Genomic DNA, 15,723 nt, shown 5'->3' with positions numbered 1-15,723 from the left:
TGGCCCATCATGTCTCTTCAAATGGCCCACAAAGCCATCTCTAGCAAACACATCTGCCGATCATGTGAAATCATTTGATGTAACTTTTCCATCATTTCAGGCTGCCCTGCCATTTTCTGCAGCTTTCCTAGGGTTCAGCTTAAAATTTTATGTGAATATACATGAAATACATAATAAATTGCTTATTTTACAATCCCACCTATACCTTACGTAAAATACCTAAAATTAGGTAAAATATATAAACATATACTGAGTCCCACTCCTTTCTTCATCTGGCTCCACTTACCATTGGAATGTAGCCCTGGAAGGCTGGCCACATTTGAATCTGGGGCTGAAACTGGTTTCCCACCCTTGACAAGGCGGTGGTAGGGGTTGGACTATTTTTTTTTAAAAAAATCTTTTTTTAAAAAAAGTTGCTTACAGGGTGGTTTTCCCTCTTAAAATTGGCCTTAATTTGTATCGACATATAAATTAGCATGTGCACATTTTATGTGCATTTGTGTCCCGAATCTTCTGAGGACCTGGCAACACTCCTGACTGTCACCACTGCTAGCAGGTTCTCCTGTTCTAAGATGGTAGGTCTCTATTTGGGATCAGGCTGTAATATCTGATCTTAAAAATATCTACTGGGAAGTAAGGTGCTTTGATTACTATGGAAGTGATAACGCCAATTTAGAGTAAGAATGTAAAGCCTTAGTAGTTCCGCTGAGATTACTAATTATGTGCAAGTTTGCTCAGAAATAAGTCCCACAAAGTAAGGATTACAAATTTGGAGATGGTTTCGATGACGTAAGGGAACTGTAAAAAGCCCAAATGCAAGTGACCCATGCTTCGGTTTCATTTGCTTCTTATGTAATATGTGAAGTGACATCTGTAAACTCCTGAAGTCATTTGAAGCTCATGGATCTTGCTTGGTTCACACATTACAAAACAAGTGAAGGAAGCAAGAGCAGAGGTATTTCACACCTCTGGTTTCTTAGCAAATAAGCAATGCTGAACTGTCCCTTACTCAAAATAATTGTTCCTTTAGCATGAAATCCTACTGCTTTTGTTGCCCCAACAACAATCCAGTTGATATTGTGTTTTTTTTTAATCCCTTCCTGGCTTAATTAGTGTAGACTTTGGGGAGCTTTTAATACCATCCTGGTAAAGTGGGTGGAGGAGAGTTGAAAGAGTAACAGTGGGCCACTTTGTTCTGTAAGCTCCAGGTTCCCTCATACTGCAGGGGTGCATAAAAGGTAGATCAGGATCTACTGGTAGATCTCTGGGTGATCTGCAGTAGAGTGGCAAGGGAAGGGGTATAGTTGCCCAGGGTTTCAGGGGGTCTTAGACCCTTTACTTTTTTGGGAGCAGGGTTCCAGCAGGGTCCATGTGTTTCCAGCATCCTGCAAGCCAATCAGCATGAAAGGAGAGTGTGTTGGTCACTGAGAAGAGTCTTCTAATATGCTTCCTTGTCCTTTCCTGCTGATTGGAGCCGATCAGAGTGGAAGGAGGTCAGTCAGCCACTGAAAAGACTCTTTTCAGTAACTAACACTCCCCCCCTTTCATGCTGATTGGCTCTTAGGAACATCTGCTGTTGTGGGGGAAGGCTACAATTCAGTAGCCAAAAGGGTGTGTGTAGCTGTGACTATCATGAAGGGACCCTGCACTTCTTAATTTGCTACTACACTACAGGACAAGGTTTTCTGACTCCAAATTGTTTAATGATGGCAACAACAAAATTATTTCCTGCTCAAATAAAGAAAGGATAACCAGCAGTGGATATGGGTTTGGAAGGACTATGAGCTCCATTCAATTCTGGTTCTTGAAAATAAATTCCTGGGCTGAGGGTTCTTTTTAATTCGTACGTGCATGGCTTTTGCACCTGGCTCCTGTTGTTGGATCTGTTTTTAAAAAAAACAAAAGTAGAATCCTGTAAGCCTGGAGTCTGGCCACCCCTGCGGTACTGTATGTGTATTGTGTCTTTCTCTATATTCCCACCTATTCCAAAGAGAGAACTTTATGTATAGGATGGTTGAACAATTGAGTGCCCAGTGCAAACTTCTGTCAAGGGTAGCTCTGCCTGGGGAAGCTCTTTTGTTTTCCTTGCAGGAGCACCTTCATGATAAGTAAAACAAAAAGTCACCAGCATCCTGAACTGCAGAGGGGGATGGAGCAAGAAAAAGGGAAGCAGAACATAGACATCTTTTATCATTAAGGAAAAGATGTAACTTTGATTTATTAATTTTTTTCTTAATATTATAAATTTACAAGGAGGAGAGAATAATATAAAAATCTGGTTTTCAGCGTGCAGTCAAATTGTGCTTTTAAAAAAATTGCAGAGGAGGAAATAGATTTAGCAAATGTTTTCCTGTTGAGACTGAATGGGAAGCAACAGAGTTGAGCTTCATTCTCCCCCCCCCTTCCACACACACTTTTTTTGTACTGCTTTTGATTTAAACTCCTCTGCCTCATCTTTGAAGATGTTTTTGGCTGTCTACTGTGGTATTGCTTCAGGGCTGGCCTTTGTCAAAAGCCAGCAGTTTCGTTTTGCTGCCTGTAGCTTCTGATAGCCTGTTTATGTCTGCAACAGATCTCCCAGCCTCCAGCACTTGCTGGGCCTTTTCCCCCTTAGAGTGCCAGGATCAAAACTGAAGTGGTGGAACACTCCTGTGAACTTTAACCTCTCATAATACTCGTTTTTACCCTTGATCTAAACGGGTCCATTTTTTTTGACAGTGTAACCAGCCGTTTTCTGTGTAGCTTTCATCAGACATACATGAATGTCCTGGGAACTCGCTCCTTAAGTGCAAAGGTCAGTTTCCTCAGGGAAGCGTTTCATGAGAATATGGCCATAAAAAGGAGCTCCTGCTGTATTGCTAGTCTTCCACTTACATTTTAAGTGGCAGAAGATTCTATGGAAGGTGTGAAAGCAGGGATCTTACAGGCAACTCAGTGCAAAATTACCATGCAGATGCCCAAGGTCTCAGAAAGATGCCCAAACATTACAGATTCTTGGAACCAAACTGTGTTCCATTATGCTAGATGAGGGTTCTGCTTAAAATTCATGTTTATGAAAATATGCAGGTTCAACATCTGCAAAAATATTTTTTGTCCACCATGCAAATCTTCAGTGCCCCTTTTTTTCTTCATTTCAACCAAGCTTTCCCAACCTGGTGTCCTCCAGATGATTTGGACCACACCTTGCGTAGTCCCTGACCATGTGCCACACTGGCTGGGGCTGATAAGACTTGCATTAGGTTGGGTAAAGCTGATTCACACACCCCTGTCAGCTGCAATACGGAGCCAAGTGAATGGATGGTAGTCTGATGAGGTCTGGGGGTGAGGCTTGAGGGGGGGGCCTGGGCAAGGGAGAAATCCCCCAACGTGGTAGTGTGCTGGTGGGGAATGTTACCATTATTTAATTTCTGCTTATCTGGAAGCTCTTAAATGTTCAGGGGGTTTGCCAGGCAGGAAGAAAGGAATAATGATTCTATTTAGGGCTCATGGCCTCTGCATTTTAAGAAATAAAAACTATATAATGCTAGTTTGAAAGGGGTTCTGAATCACAGTATTTGCATTTTAGTGCAGAAGTTATGGAGCTATCCCAGTTTTCATTTTTTTGAAGATGCATGTTAACAATACAGTAGGGCCCCACTCATATGGCGGGCTATGTTCCAGACCCCTGCTGAAAAGTGAAACCCGCCGAAAAGCAGAACTCCGTCAATAAAATGGTGCCCGATGCCCGAAAAACACCGTAAAAGTGGAACAAGCGCCGTATGAGTGGGGCCTTACTCTAATTGAAAACTGCCGTATTACTGGGTCGCCAAAAAGCAGGGCCCTACTGTAATTACACTGACAATATCCTTCATCTTAAAATGAGACAGAAGAGAGGCTGTATGAAGCCTTTCTTTAAATTTACCTAGCTGAAAAAGTTTTATGCAAGAAGAGATCCTTTGTCTCATTGTTTGTGCTGCCATTGCTTCCATTTTTGGTAACTGAATATATACAAAATCTTCCTTCAACACTGTTGCTCCCCTCCCTCTGAACAATAATCTCCTAACCTTTTCCCTGCTGTCTTCACCCATTGCTAACAGGTGCTACTGAGGAAAAAGCTCTCTGGTTCTAGATGGTCCTATGCTTATTAGATTAATACAGAAAAGTAGCAAAGGAAGCTTCACTGGACAATGTCAAGAAATAAAAATGAAGGTAATTGGCTCAGCTAGAATGGCTGGTTTAAGAATAAAGCTATTCTGTAAATATTTATGTTGCTATTCCTTAAACTGTATGTAATTACAGATAGCTGGTCATGCAAGATGCCAGACAAAAACTGATACTCTTTTAACACAAATGGTGATATATGGAGTTCCTGCAGTTCTAAACATACTTTCTTACCAATTAGGTTTAAATTGCCTAATTCTAAGCATGTTTCCTCCATATGGACCTCACTTTGAAGTAAACATATGTGGGGTTATATTGTATGCATGTGCAAGTTAACATGCCTTGAAGTACTCCTGTTTTTAAAGGGGGTATAATCCAAGAACCCATTATTCTGGACCTTAGCCACACTGGCTGGGACTAATGGGAGTTGGAGTCCATTAACACCTTTGGCGATAGGTTCTCCATTCATGATGTAATGTACTGTTTGTTTTGGAATTGCTTGTGAGTACAAAAGGTGAATAGTGTATACCTCTCCTACCTATCCCTCACTGGCTATCTCTTCTGGCTCTTAATGGATGTGGGACGAGATGCATGGGTTTATTGTTTCCAGAGCCATATAACTCTGTACATCTGATTCTCCATCACAGTCATTCATCACATAATTTTATTCTTTACAGTTTGAGAGAACAAACTTGGAAGCTTAAGCAGTTGTACAGCAGCAAGACCACTACAGTTCCCAAACTGTTTTGAAGGCACAGATTCGCCATTCATCAGCATCATGATGGCAGCTGTTATGAGCTTGGGGAAGGTTGGTGAAAATGGCACTGCTGCATCTCACAATGTCAAATCCCCATCAAAACCTCTTGCTCCTAATCGGATTGGCAGGAGAAACCAGGTAAAAGAATTAATTCACTTTTTTTATATAATAAAGAACTGTCATTTCTCATAAAGCATTTTGAGGGCACAAAGCCTGCCCACCCACACTCCTTGGAGAAATTGGACATAGCTCAAGGATTCCAGCTTGCATAAGAGAACTTCTCCTGCTATCCCCACACACCCCTGGGCACCCTTTTCAGATTCATTCTGGAGGGTTGGGGGAATCGCCAGAACAGATTTAGGGCACATGCAGGAACAGGGGATTGAGAGGGGAAATTCCATTCTGCAAGTGGAAATCCTTGTGCCAGTGGAAGCAGTTCCCTGGATGCTGCTCAATTATGTCAGCAGCTGCTCCATAGCAGTTAATATGAATGCTTTAATTGAAGTATTATCAAAGACCAGTTCTCCTCAGAATCATGAGATGAATGAAGAATACATGAGATTTTCAAACATAGCTGTTGAGCTATTCTTGCTTACAGTAGGGGCCCACTCATACGACGGGCTATGTTCCAGACCCCCGCCGAAAAGCGAAAATGGCCCAAAGTGGGACATAAACCGAAGCCTGCTGCTGCTCCGGCGTGATCAGCTGTACAGTACAGCTGATCACTGTCAGCTGGAGTGTGGCGGCTGGAGCTCCCTGCGCTCCAGCTGATCGTGTGCTACAGCTGATCAGCTGTAGCGCGGGGAGCTCCAGCCGCCGCGCTCCAGCTGACCGATCAGCTGTAGTGTGGGGAGCTCCAGCCGCTTGGCAGCTCTTGGCCCCTGAAGCTCCATGCGTGATCAGCTGTAGTGCAGGGAGTGCGAGCCACTGTGCTCCAGCTGACAGCGCTTGGCCTCTGAAGCTCCCTGCGCTACAGCTGATCACCCCGATGGCATCATATTAGCGGAACGCTGAAAAGCAGGGCCCTACTGTACCTCCCACCTTTTGTAAGGCTTTTAGATCTGTCACTGTGTTCTAAAGCTTTTCTCTTCTTCCATGAGAACCAGAAACAACAGCTTCTTGTTGCCTTTTTTGTTTAAAAAATGAATTCTGCCATTCTTATGAGTCTTTTTAAGGGTCTGCAACAGCACCAAAGTTTCTTGGGAACAGAGTATAGCTTGGCAATGCAGGTGTTTCCCATCCCTGACCTAAGGGCTATGTTCGTTATCCAACCAACTTTAGATAACAAAAATTTTCCAAACCTTCATAAGATACTCTGCAGTATAACTTGCAGAATGCAGTGTTGGTTTGCACAGTCTATCAGTGCCTTCTTAGTTTGATAGCTTTAGGGAGGACACATTTCAATTTTAGAGGTAGGTGGGTGGTGAAGACCCTACTGCACAGCCAGCTATTGGCAAAGCATGGGTGGGCTGCGTGTAGCATTTTCTTAGAGCCACTGACCTTTTAATTCCACCAGCCATTTCACTGGGCATTGGATCAAGGGAAAAAATGTGACAGGATTAAGAGATATACTTGCACTATAAAAATAAATAAATAAGGGAAGAGGGCCAAGAGTGGCTTTCCCTGTAGGTCAGCATAGAAATTAATTACTGCTATGATCAGCTGTATTTTTCTTTTATGTGTGGTATGTCCCTGCAAGGCTGTTGTAGCTGGATACAATATTACTACTGAACAGCAATCTCCTGTTCATTGAAAGAGTGGCATTTACAAGGTGGTGTTCAGGTTTTAACATTTGCATAGCAAACCTCTGCTATAGTGAGAGACGGGGGATGGGGGAGAGGGCTATTGTTTGAATTCATTGCTGTATTGTCTCTGGCAATAAGTTTTACTAGGGTGGTATTAAAATGCAAAAATGGAACCTTTTTGCTCAGAAGCTTTGTACCGTTTGAATAATACCAGATGCTGGGCACAAACCATGAAAGGGTTGTTGCTTTCATGAACTGTTTGTAAACATTCTAGAAGTGTTTGGTTGGCCACTGTTGGGAGTCAGAACGTTGGGTCAGATTATTTGGGTGTTTCCTGTGGTTATTCTACTAGCCAATTGACAGTAAAAAGTTTAGTCCATGGCTCTCAAAATTCCACCGTGTGTTTCATCACCTTTCCATTGGTCTACAAGCAACAAAGTTCTTGGTCTATGTGTCGCTGGCCATTTTCATTTTGTTCCTTTATTAAAAGAGCATAGGTGTATTTTGTGTGCGTGTTTTGAGAAAGGACTTTGTTTCTGGTTAACAATTGTGTCCTGTTAAAATTGCACAGCGTTTCCTCCCTTTCCTTAATCTGTTTCCACAAAATAGGGACTCCTTCAGCTCTTTAACAAAAGAGGAGATAAAGTAGCATAACACAGCTCCTAAAGAGGTGTTTGCCACCGGTAGAGGAGTGTCAGGTCACTTTAATAAAGTCTGAGTTGTTATCACATTAGCTGGTACTCGTGTCTCTTAACTGGGGGAAGTACTCTTCTGTCATCAGCATAGCTCCAGTCCTGCAGTACAGAGTTGTGTTAAAATTCTCTAGCCCAAGCTGGAGAAGTTATGCTAGACTGTTTGTGCTTATATTGGGTCAAACAAATTGCCCCTCTTAGGTTACTCTTTGTTTGGTTCACTGCTGTTATGGTATGGAAGCTGGACCCTGAGTGAGTGCGAGAAAAATGTTTTGGGGGGTTGGGTTAATATTAAATCTGAATGCTTATACTAATCCACTGGTTGTGTCGCATTGTGCATTTTGCTCCTTGGTTTCAAGGTGACAAGTATTCGCAATTGGTTAATTTGCTGATTTCTGAAGGAACCATTATAGAAAGCAGGGCTTTGAAACAATTAATAGCATTGCATAGAAAGACAGAGAGCCTTCCTTCAGCAAGGAAAATGTAGTCCGAGTTTTGGAGAAAAGCCTTAGGGATTAAACATCTAAATGGTCAGCACAGCTGCAAGGATTTTCCTCCCACCACATTTGTGTTCTTGACTCTGAGACAACATTTAACGGCTGCAGTAAAATTGGATCCAAAGGCTTTTCTATAAACTAACCACATATTGTGAGGTCCTTGGGAAGAGCTGTGTGTAGGATGCCCAGTATATATTCTCAAGTGTTTGCTGTTTGCATGGGACTGTGTGCACACACAGGTGTGTGTGACATAAAATATGCATAATAATGCTAATTTAAATGGTTAGGCAGCAGGGTTCAAGACAAATCAAAAGAGCACTTTACACAGTGGTCTTTGACTTATGGAACCCATTGCTACAGGAAATGGCAAAGGGTGGCAGTATACATGGATTAAAGCAGGGGTGGGGAACCTTGCACCCCAAGGGCCACATTCCCTCATGGGCAACCTTGGTGGGGGGGGGAGGTGGTATGTCTGGCTATTCAGGCAGGCCTATAGGATTTCTGGGGTGGATTAGTTTTTATGATGTATTAATTGAAGGATGGTTTTAGATTAATTGATGATTGTGGCTTTTTGATTTGTATATTGTATTTTATATTGTTGTACGTTGCCTAGAGTGTCCGTTAGTTCGGACAGATAGGCGACTAACAAATAAAATTTTATTTATTGTTATTATGGTGGGCGGGGTCAGAGGCAAAAAGTGGGTGGAGCAACTGATGAGGCTCTTTTGTACAGAAGGCTAAATTCCAGCCACACAAGTCAGAGGGCTTTTCTTTCTCTTTCTACACACTCTGTGCATCTCCATCCAGACCAGCAAGAGGCAACACAGTTAAAACACCATTAAAGGGCACATTCAAGCCTGGGAAAAGCACTCAGAGGGCATGGAACAGGCCTGGTGAGGTGTTTAGCCTGGGAAGAGGGGGTTTAGTTGGGCAGACTCCTGAGGACTAAATAGAGGGGCCTGGAGCACTGCATTTGGCCTCTGGTACTGAGAGTCTCCACCCCTGGTTTAAGGGTGTATACTAAAGATAGGTCTACACATGTAGCTACTGGCTGTTGTAGCCCAAAGCAAATGCTATCTTTCCAGAGGTGTCTAATTACTAGACAAGAAGCTAAGAATGGGGTAGATATTGACATCACTCCTGTCTTGTGGACATCACTCCTGTCTTATGAACCTCTCTAAGGCGTTTGCTGGAGTTTATCAATATGTAAATGATGGGCTTGGGAGGGGAGGGATCCTAGACCAACCCAACATTCCAAGTGTTGAGTTCTGTCCTGATTAGATAGGCTTGTACCTCTTGCCTGATGCATAAGAGAGTCATGTTTCTGCAAAGGACCCGAGTGCCACAAAATAAAGGGTTACCCTTTCTTATAAATTTCAGTGAGTTTATGAATTAATTTTCTTCTCACAATAAACGAGAAGAAAAGTGAGTTCAAAAATGAAGAAGCACTTAGAGACCACCAAGTCTTTGGGTACAGCTGGTACACTCTTTGATGAATAGCCACCCCATAGTCAACCAGGAATTCCATGCAGGTCAGTGAGCAGGCTGGTGGAGAAGGGATGGATCACTCCCCAGTTTGCTTGATGGTAGGCCCCAAAACTAGCTTACTGAGAGGTGAGTAGCCTGCATTTGTCTTCCTCCTGCCAGCATGGAAACACAGGCTATTAGCTTCTTTGCAGGCTAGTAACTTCTGGGCCTACAACAAGGTACAGTAAAGAACCGGTCCTTTCTATGGAATGACGAATAATTTATACTGACTTTTCTAAACAACTGGGCAAGAGAAGAGTAACTTGATTCTAGCCAAGAGTTCCCATTTTGTCCTTGGTCTGAAAGGGTAGTGTCTGACTCGTTGTTTAAAGCATGCCCTTGAGACACTAACACAATATGGTCTTCTCTTACATATGAATACATTCTTTTAATTTCTGATAGCCGCTCCAAGTAAAGTATCAATCATGCCTGCAACCATCCTCTTTATTTGAATACAAATATCGCTCTTGCATGAGGCATTACTTTCCCTACCTCTTTCCCCCCTCCCCACCCCAAAAGGGAATGAGCTAGTTTAGGATTTCCTTGTAGTTAGCCTGGATCTGCTTCCAAGGGAGAAATTAGGATGCTCCAGGAGGTGGTGGCTGATTCCCAAGAGGGTGTGGCTCATTCTTAGGATTTGACATGTGGAAGTGGAGAGTTGACATAGCTGATCCTAAGGGTGGAACCCTGCTGCTTTGTCATACAGATGTGATGCAAACCCTACACTTACGGGGGGGGGATTTGCCCACATGACACTTCATGAGAACAACTTTAAAAAGAAAAAGAGGGGGGCATATTAGCACAAACATCTTGGTCAAATTGTAATTAAGGAAATTTCAAACTAGCTTTTCAGCTAGCTAAGGGAAATTTTCTCTTCCTTGTACTACACTGTAACTTTTTCTCCCCCACTCCCTTATTTTTAACAGTTCCTACTGTTTAGAGTGCATAGCACTTCCTTCCTATAGTTTTTCAATGTGGGGTTCCTTGGAAATTTATTAGAGGATCAGGAATGGCCAACAATGTTCTTTGGGGGGAGAGAGAGAGAGAGCCTATCTCCCATTAATGATCTTCCTTGCAGTATGCAGTTTTGGGGTGCATTCTACCACAACATGGGTGGCAACCGTTGGCACTTATTTATGTAAGGCGATTATGTACCACTTAATCATTAGCATTTCTGAGCAGTGTATGTAAAAATAAACTGTACGGAGAATAATACAGTAAAAAGTCATCATAAAACTGAATGCTACCTTAAAATGCCTGCTGGATAAGAAAGTCTTTGCCATGCACCTGAAGCTCAGCAAGGAAGGTGTTTGTCTCATCTCAGTCCCTCCCCGAAAACCCTCTGGGCAGAGAAACCTCTGCAGTACGCTGAGGGGTTCTTCAGACAAATTAAAGGGGAAAAAATCAGTTTGTTTCGTATGAAGATGAACGTTTGCAATCACTGCCATATCTAATTTATAATCATGTGCTGTATTTAAGTCAGGGATGGAGGGACCTGTGGTCTTCGACCTAATTTCATGTGGGTGGGAGGGAAGCCTGGAGGGGTGCTAAGAATTGGTGGGAGGGCAAGAACGGGGTGTGGGAGAGGGATAGTGTACAGAGAGGAGGAGTGGTCCTGGCTGCACTGGAAGAAAAAAGTCTCCTAACCCTAATTTAGAAGGAGAAACTGAGGTTTACCATGTAACTTGCTCAGGTTCCACCTGGTGAAATCCCAAGAGACCAAGCATTATGTAAGTGTAGTGAAAGTGGCTAGTTAGAAGTTTCTATTCCTCCCTCATCATAATGAAGTTGAATGGCATGAGATTCTACGGGAGGCAAAAGAAAGTATTTCAGACATTACCATAGTTTAACTATAGAATTGGTTCCCATAAGATACAGTGATGGCCTCCAAGTTGGATGGCTTTAAAAGGAGTTCAGATAAATGCATAGAGGATAAGGCTATCAACGGCTATTAGCCCTGATGACTGTGTCTAATTTAGAATAATTTTCCATGTAAATTTGTAATTCTGCATGTATGCTTTCTGCATGAATGTGTGAGGGATAAAAATGCAAGTCTGTAAAAAATTTTTGTTTTCTTTCAAAATATGTGCTATGAGCAATTGTTTGGAATTTTAAAATTCATTTTATTTGTAAACAGGAAACAAAAGATGACAAGTCTTCTTATATCTGCCCTCTGTGTGAAAAGATTTGCACTACCCAGCATCAGTTGACCATGCATATTCGTCAGGTAAGCTGGTAACTTTTAAACTTTGCACTGAAGGTATCTTCCTGCTCTCAGAGACAAATAGCCATCTTTACAATAAAATACAATGGTTTCCCTTCCAAACCCAGAAATTATGGTTGGCTGTCCTCTTGTTTCCTTATGCCTCGCTTCATCCCCTTCGCTCCCTCAACTCGTCTTTCTGTTTGGGGGCGGGGGGCACTGCTTAAGTTTTTTTTACTTTAGTAGTGTTGTAAAATCAGAGGCTTTAGAATGATGCTTTGGCAAGAAGTGGCACGTAGTTTCAGTATTGGCTTTTCAGGTCTGCTACTAATTAACATAGATCAGGGTAGCCACTTTGGTGCCTTCCACATGCTGTTGAACTACAGCTTGTATCGTCCCATGCTGGCTGATGCTGATGGGGGTTGGAGTTCGCCAACATTTGGAGGGCACCATGTTGGCTTTCCCTGACATAGATGAGCACAGCTGCTACTAGTCAGTCCACCACTGTTATGCTTTGTCTCTCTTATGAAGCAGGTTTTTTCTCAGGGATGGGACAAATCAAGTGACTTAAGAATTGCAGAAATGTATGAGATGCATGGAGAAGTTGTGTAATGCCCAAGTTAGGAAGCAATAAGGTTAAGGTTGAGGTGGGACATGATAGCAGTTCCCTTGATAATAGTTTTCAAATCTCAACCTTCCTCCCCCCGCCCAAAAAAAAAAAAAAATTAGAGGGTAATGAATGCTCATTTTAGAGGGAATAGTCATGTCAGCGTAGCCGATTTTGACTGGCTATTTGGGTAACTAACTGTTCCAACCAGTGGAACAACATAGTAGATTCCTTGGCAGAGTTATAGAAAGCCTTCAGGTGATAATAGTTACCCAGTTCAGGCTTAGAATGGTCACCTATCCAACTTCTTGGGATTATGCAGCATCCATTGTTGAGCCACACATAGATATTGCTAATAAAAGCCAGATGGTCCATGTGGAGGGTGCACTTGCACCTGCTATAATATGTGGCATCGTGATAAACCTTTGGGAGGGGGGTGAGAAGAAGCACCTGCAAGTTTGTGCCAGTTATGGATGATGAGCTACGCAGACGAGTCTTACTCCCAAAGAAGTTCTCTCAAATTCGCCCTCTGTGGACACACTACTTGGCTATGAAAGCCCTCGTGCTCTGAATTAACCCACTGTCCTTAGGTGGTTGGCTTAGACGAGCCATAAGGTTCCTTTTTGTGGGGCTGATCCATAATAAGTAGCTGTTGCAGCATGTTCCACTTCTCTTATGCTCATCAGCTCAGTCTTGATTTTTTTCCTGAATACTTCAGGACTTCATGCAACGCTTAATCTGCTGTCAGAACTGCACTTGAGGCAAGCAAGGGAATCAGCCATTCTTGGTTGTCTTTATGGCCATCTTTCATATGTTTGAAGAGCATTTTGTGTGTCTGTCCCATCAGTGCATTCCTTGCCTCTCTTGTTTCTGCCCCTGCTTGACTGACTTTTCCTCCAGTGCTGTTTTATTTTTAGGTTGAGCAATAGCTGGAAAATTAAAGGATATCCACCGAACAGTTGTGATGGGGAGATCCCTTGGTGGAGCAGCCACCACAAACATTGGCCTGCTGTTTCACTGTGAGCAGAGCAGGAGCAGCTTTGACAATGGGAGGGAATTAACTGTGCTAGCTCCAGTGCTAACATAGAGTTGAATGGTTCTGTAGGCATGTTGGCATTTTTTGGATGCAGTGTATCCATGCCCTCCCCCAACATGCCCTGTTTTGCCAGGATCCAGGGGACTTCTGGCAACATAAACATAATCCTGCTGGTGTATCCTTTTTGTCTCTGCCAGCAGAACAGCACTTAAATTGCATGCTAAAGCTCCCCAGTCAGCTTTATGGTGAGTATAGGAGTGCACTCTTATATAGATATTCTATGCTAATTTTAAATCCATTGCATTGAACCTTCTTAGATTATGATGATGACGATTGCAGTTGACTGGCATGTCCTTGAAGCTGCACAAGAAGAACTCACAATAAAAAATCTGTTGCTTTCTTTAGCATAACACTGATACTGGAGGGACAGACCATTCTTGCAGCATCTGTGGAAAGTCTCTGAGCTCTGCAAGCTCCCTCGACCGCCACATGCTGGTGCATTCTGGTGAAAGGCCTTATAAATGTTCGGTATGTGACCAGTCCTTCACCACCAATGGAAACATGCACAGGTGAGAGCCAGTAATGAGATGACAGTGTGGAAAAAGATTGATAAGTGTGTGTGTGTGTTGGTGACTGTGTACTACATGTCCTATTCCACCTCAGGACTGCAATCCAAAGAATTGCTTTTTGGCATGTGTCGTTTCCTGACATCGGCTCTTTGCAATGCGTGACAGGTTGCTCCTTGTTGGAGAAGCCTGTTTGATCGTTCTGAGATTTCTGTTCGATACCATGGATCAGGGCCCTCCAACAAGTTTCTTAGTACCAATAATTTATTAATACTTTACTGGGGGCTGTCCCTCAATGAGGTTCTGTCATTTTTAGGACCTACCTATTGGTTTTCAACCAGGGTCCAGGCTCAAACTACCCTTTGCCAGATTCTCTGCTATGAAAAGCTGTATGAATCTATCCAAAAGGCACAACGGACTTACCAGTGGTTGCTAGTCTACTATTTGAGAATTGCTGGTAGTGACTTGTTGGACCATGACCAACGGAAGTAGAACATCCACCAATCCACAATAGTGTGTTTGCATGATTTTCTTGTCTGCTTGGTTAACTGAAACATGTTCAGCACAATGCTGTTGAATTTAGGAAGGTGTGAGGGGAAAGAAAAAGAGCATTTCATCCTGAAACCAATATTAATTTGTATATGGGTGTAAATATAAATGTTTTCTTATTTTGAGTACCAGAAAGGTTTTATATGCATTGCTCTATGCATTTGCTTTGTCACACATTGTGCCGTATTTTCAAAGACACCTCTGAATACAGTCAACTACTGCAAGTGGCTTTTGAGGAAATCATGCTGATTTGTTGAGCAGCTTAGGAAGGTACTTATGAACTGCTTGGCTCACATATTACACTCATCAGTCACTTTATTCCCATGCTGCTGCTGCTAATAGTAACAGTGCTAGTAGTACAAAAATAATAATCTAACTCTCTTAACAAACAGCACTTGGATCTTTTGAAACTGATTCTTCTTTAATGTGACTGCATTTGATACTATTGTATTTTATCCCATTTTAATGTACGTCGCCTAGAGTGGCTATCTGCCAGATAGGCGACACACAAATTAAATATTGTTATTATTTGATTCTGTTTGAGAGAATGAAGGTGATGCGCTTTCAAAAAACCCATGTGGCAGCTTAGGGGCCAAGTGCAAAGCCAAGCATTTGCCTAGAGGTCTGCTGAGTGAATGAGGGCACATCATTTCCTAAACAAACTCAAGCTGCAGAGGTGCAGGTATTTCATACTCAGCTAGTGTCTTATACTTGTCCCAACAGCTGGAACTGTTGCTTGAAGTGCCTAGAAGAAAAACCTTAAGAAATCTTAATCTGTGAACTCCTGACCAGGCAGTCTGATGGCTAAGACCCTATGTAGGCTGGACAGGGGTTCTTCGCCATCTAATGTTTGCAAGTTTGCTTAAGTGTAAGAATAAGTAACTCTTGTAACATTTTAAGGATCCATTTGCTTGCACAGGTGAGCTAGATCTTTTTTTTTTAAAAGTTTAAACTTGTGTTCCACTGGGCCACCGAGTGGTACAGAATTTTGTACTGAAATACTGCCCCTCCAGAAGCACCACTCATTTTCACCTGATTTGTGGTTTGCATCAGATTACATATATGTTTGTACTTCAGTAGCTAAAAATGTGTTCTTGATTAACCACAAATATTTCTCTATAAATGTACAGACTTATAAGGCTTCAGTCCTATGCACATTCTTGCAAGTAAGCACCACTAAAATGTGGTGGGCCTTCCCTTCCAAGTTAAGCATGCACAGGTATGGGCTGCACAAAGAAATCTGTAGGAGTTGTGAAGGGAGTTAAGGACTGGTAACGGATGTAGCATATCTAGGCCAAACTAGGTGTGACATGAAAGATCCATTATCACTTTCCCCATTGTCTTGGGTTTTGTTGCTGTTGCTTAAATGCAGGTGCGAGAAGGAGCAGGTGATTTAGATTGGTA

The 15,723-nt window shown here is 42.5% G+C and overlaps 1 protein-coding gene across 13 annotated transcripts in view; it reads left to right on the top strand.

Moving 5' to 3' along the window:
• RREB1 (ras responsive element binding protein 1) overlaps positions 1–15,723 on the top strand; it is a 156,222-nt gene that overhangs the window by 77,221 nt on the left and 63,278 nt on the right. For 11 of the 13 annotated variants that reach the window (XM_061591432.1, XM_061591397.1, XM_061591417.1 and 8 more), the window contains 4 exons: positions 4,077–4,188; positions 4,818–5,035; positions 11,496–11,585; positions 13,610–13,773. In XM_061591432.1, the coding sequence (XP_061447416.1) occupies positions 4,919–5,035; positions 11,496–11,585; positions 13,610–13,773 (371 nt within the window). In that variant the 5' untranslated portion in view covers positions 4,077–4,188; positions 4,818–4,918. Of the gene's footprint in view, positions 1–2,718; positions 2,795–4,076; positions 4,189–4,817; positions 5,036–11,495; positions 11,586–13,609; positions 13,774–15,723 lie in introns of all 13 variants that reach the window. The other 2 variants (XM_061591359.1, XM_061591439.1) reach the window with 2 other exon arrangements.

The sequence above is a fragment of the Rhineura floridana genome, chromosome 1 (assembly GCF_030035675.1).
Source record: "Rhineura floridana isolate rRhiFlo1 chromosome 1, rRhiFlo1.hap2, whole genome shotgun sequence".
In the NCBI taxonomy this organism is placed as follows: domain Eukaryota; kingdom Metazoa; phylum Chordata; class Lepidosauria; order Squamata; family Rhineuridae; genus Rhineura; species Rhineura floridana.
The sequence above is the reverse complement of the archived record's forward strand: the minus strand, read 5'-3'. Positions and strand labels throughout refer to the sequence as shown.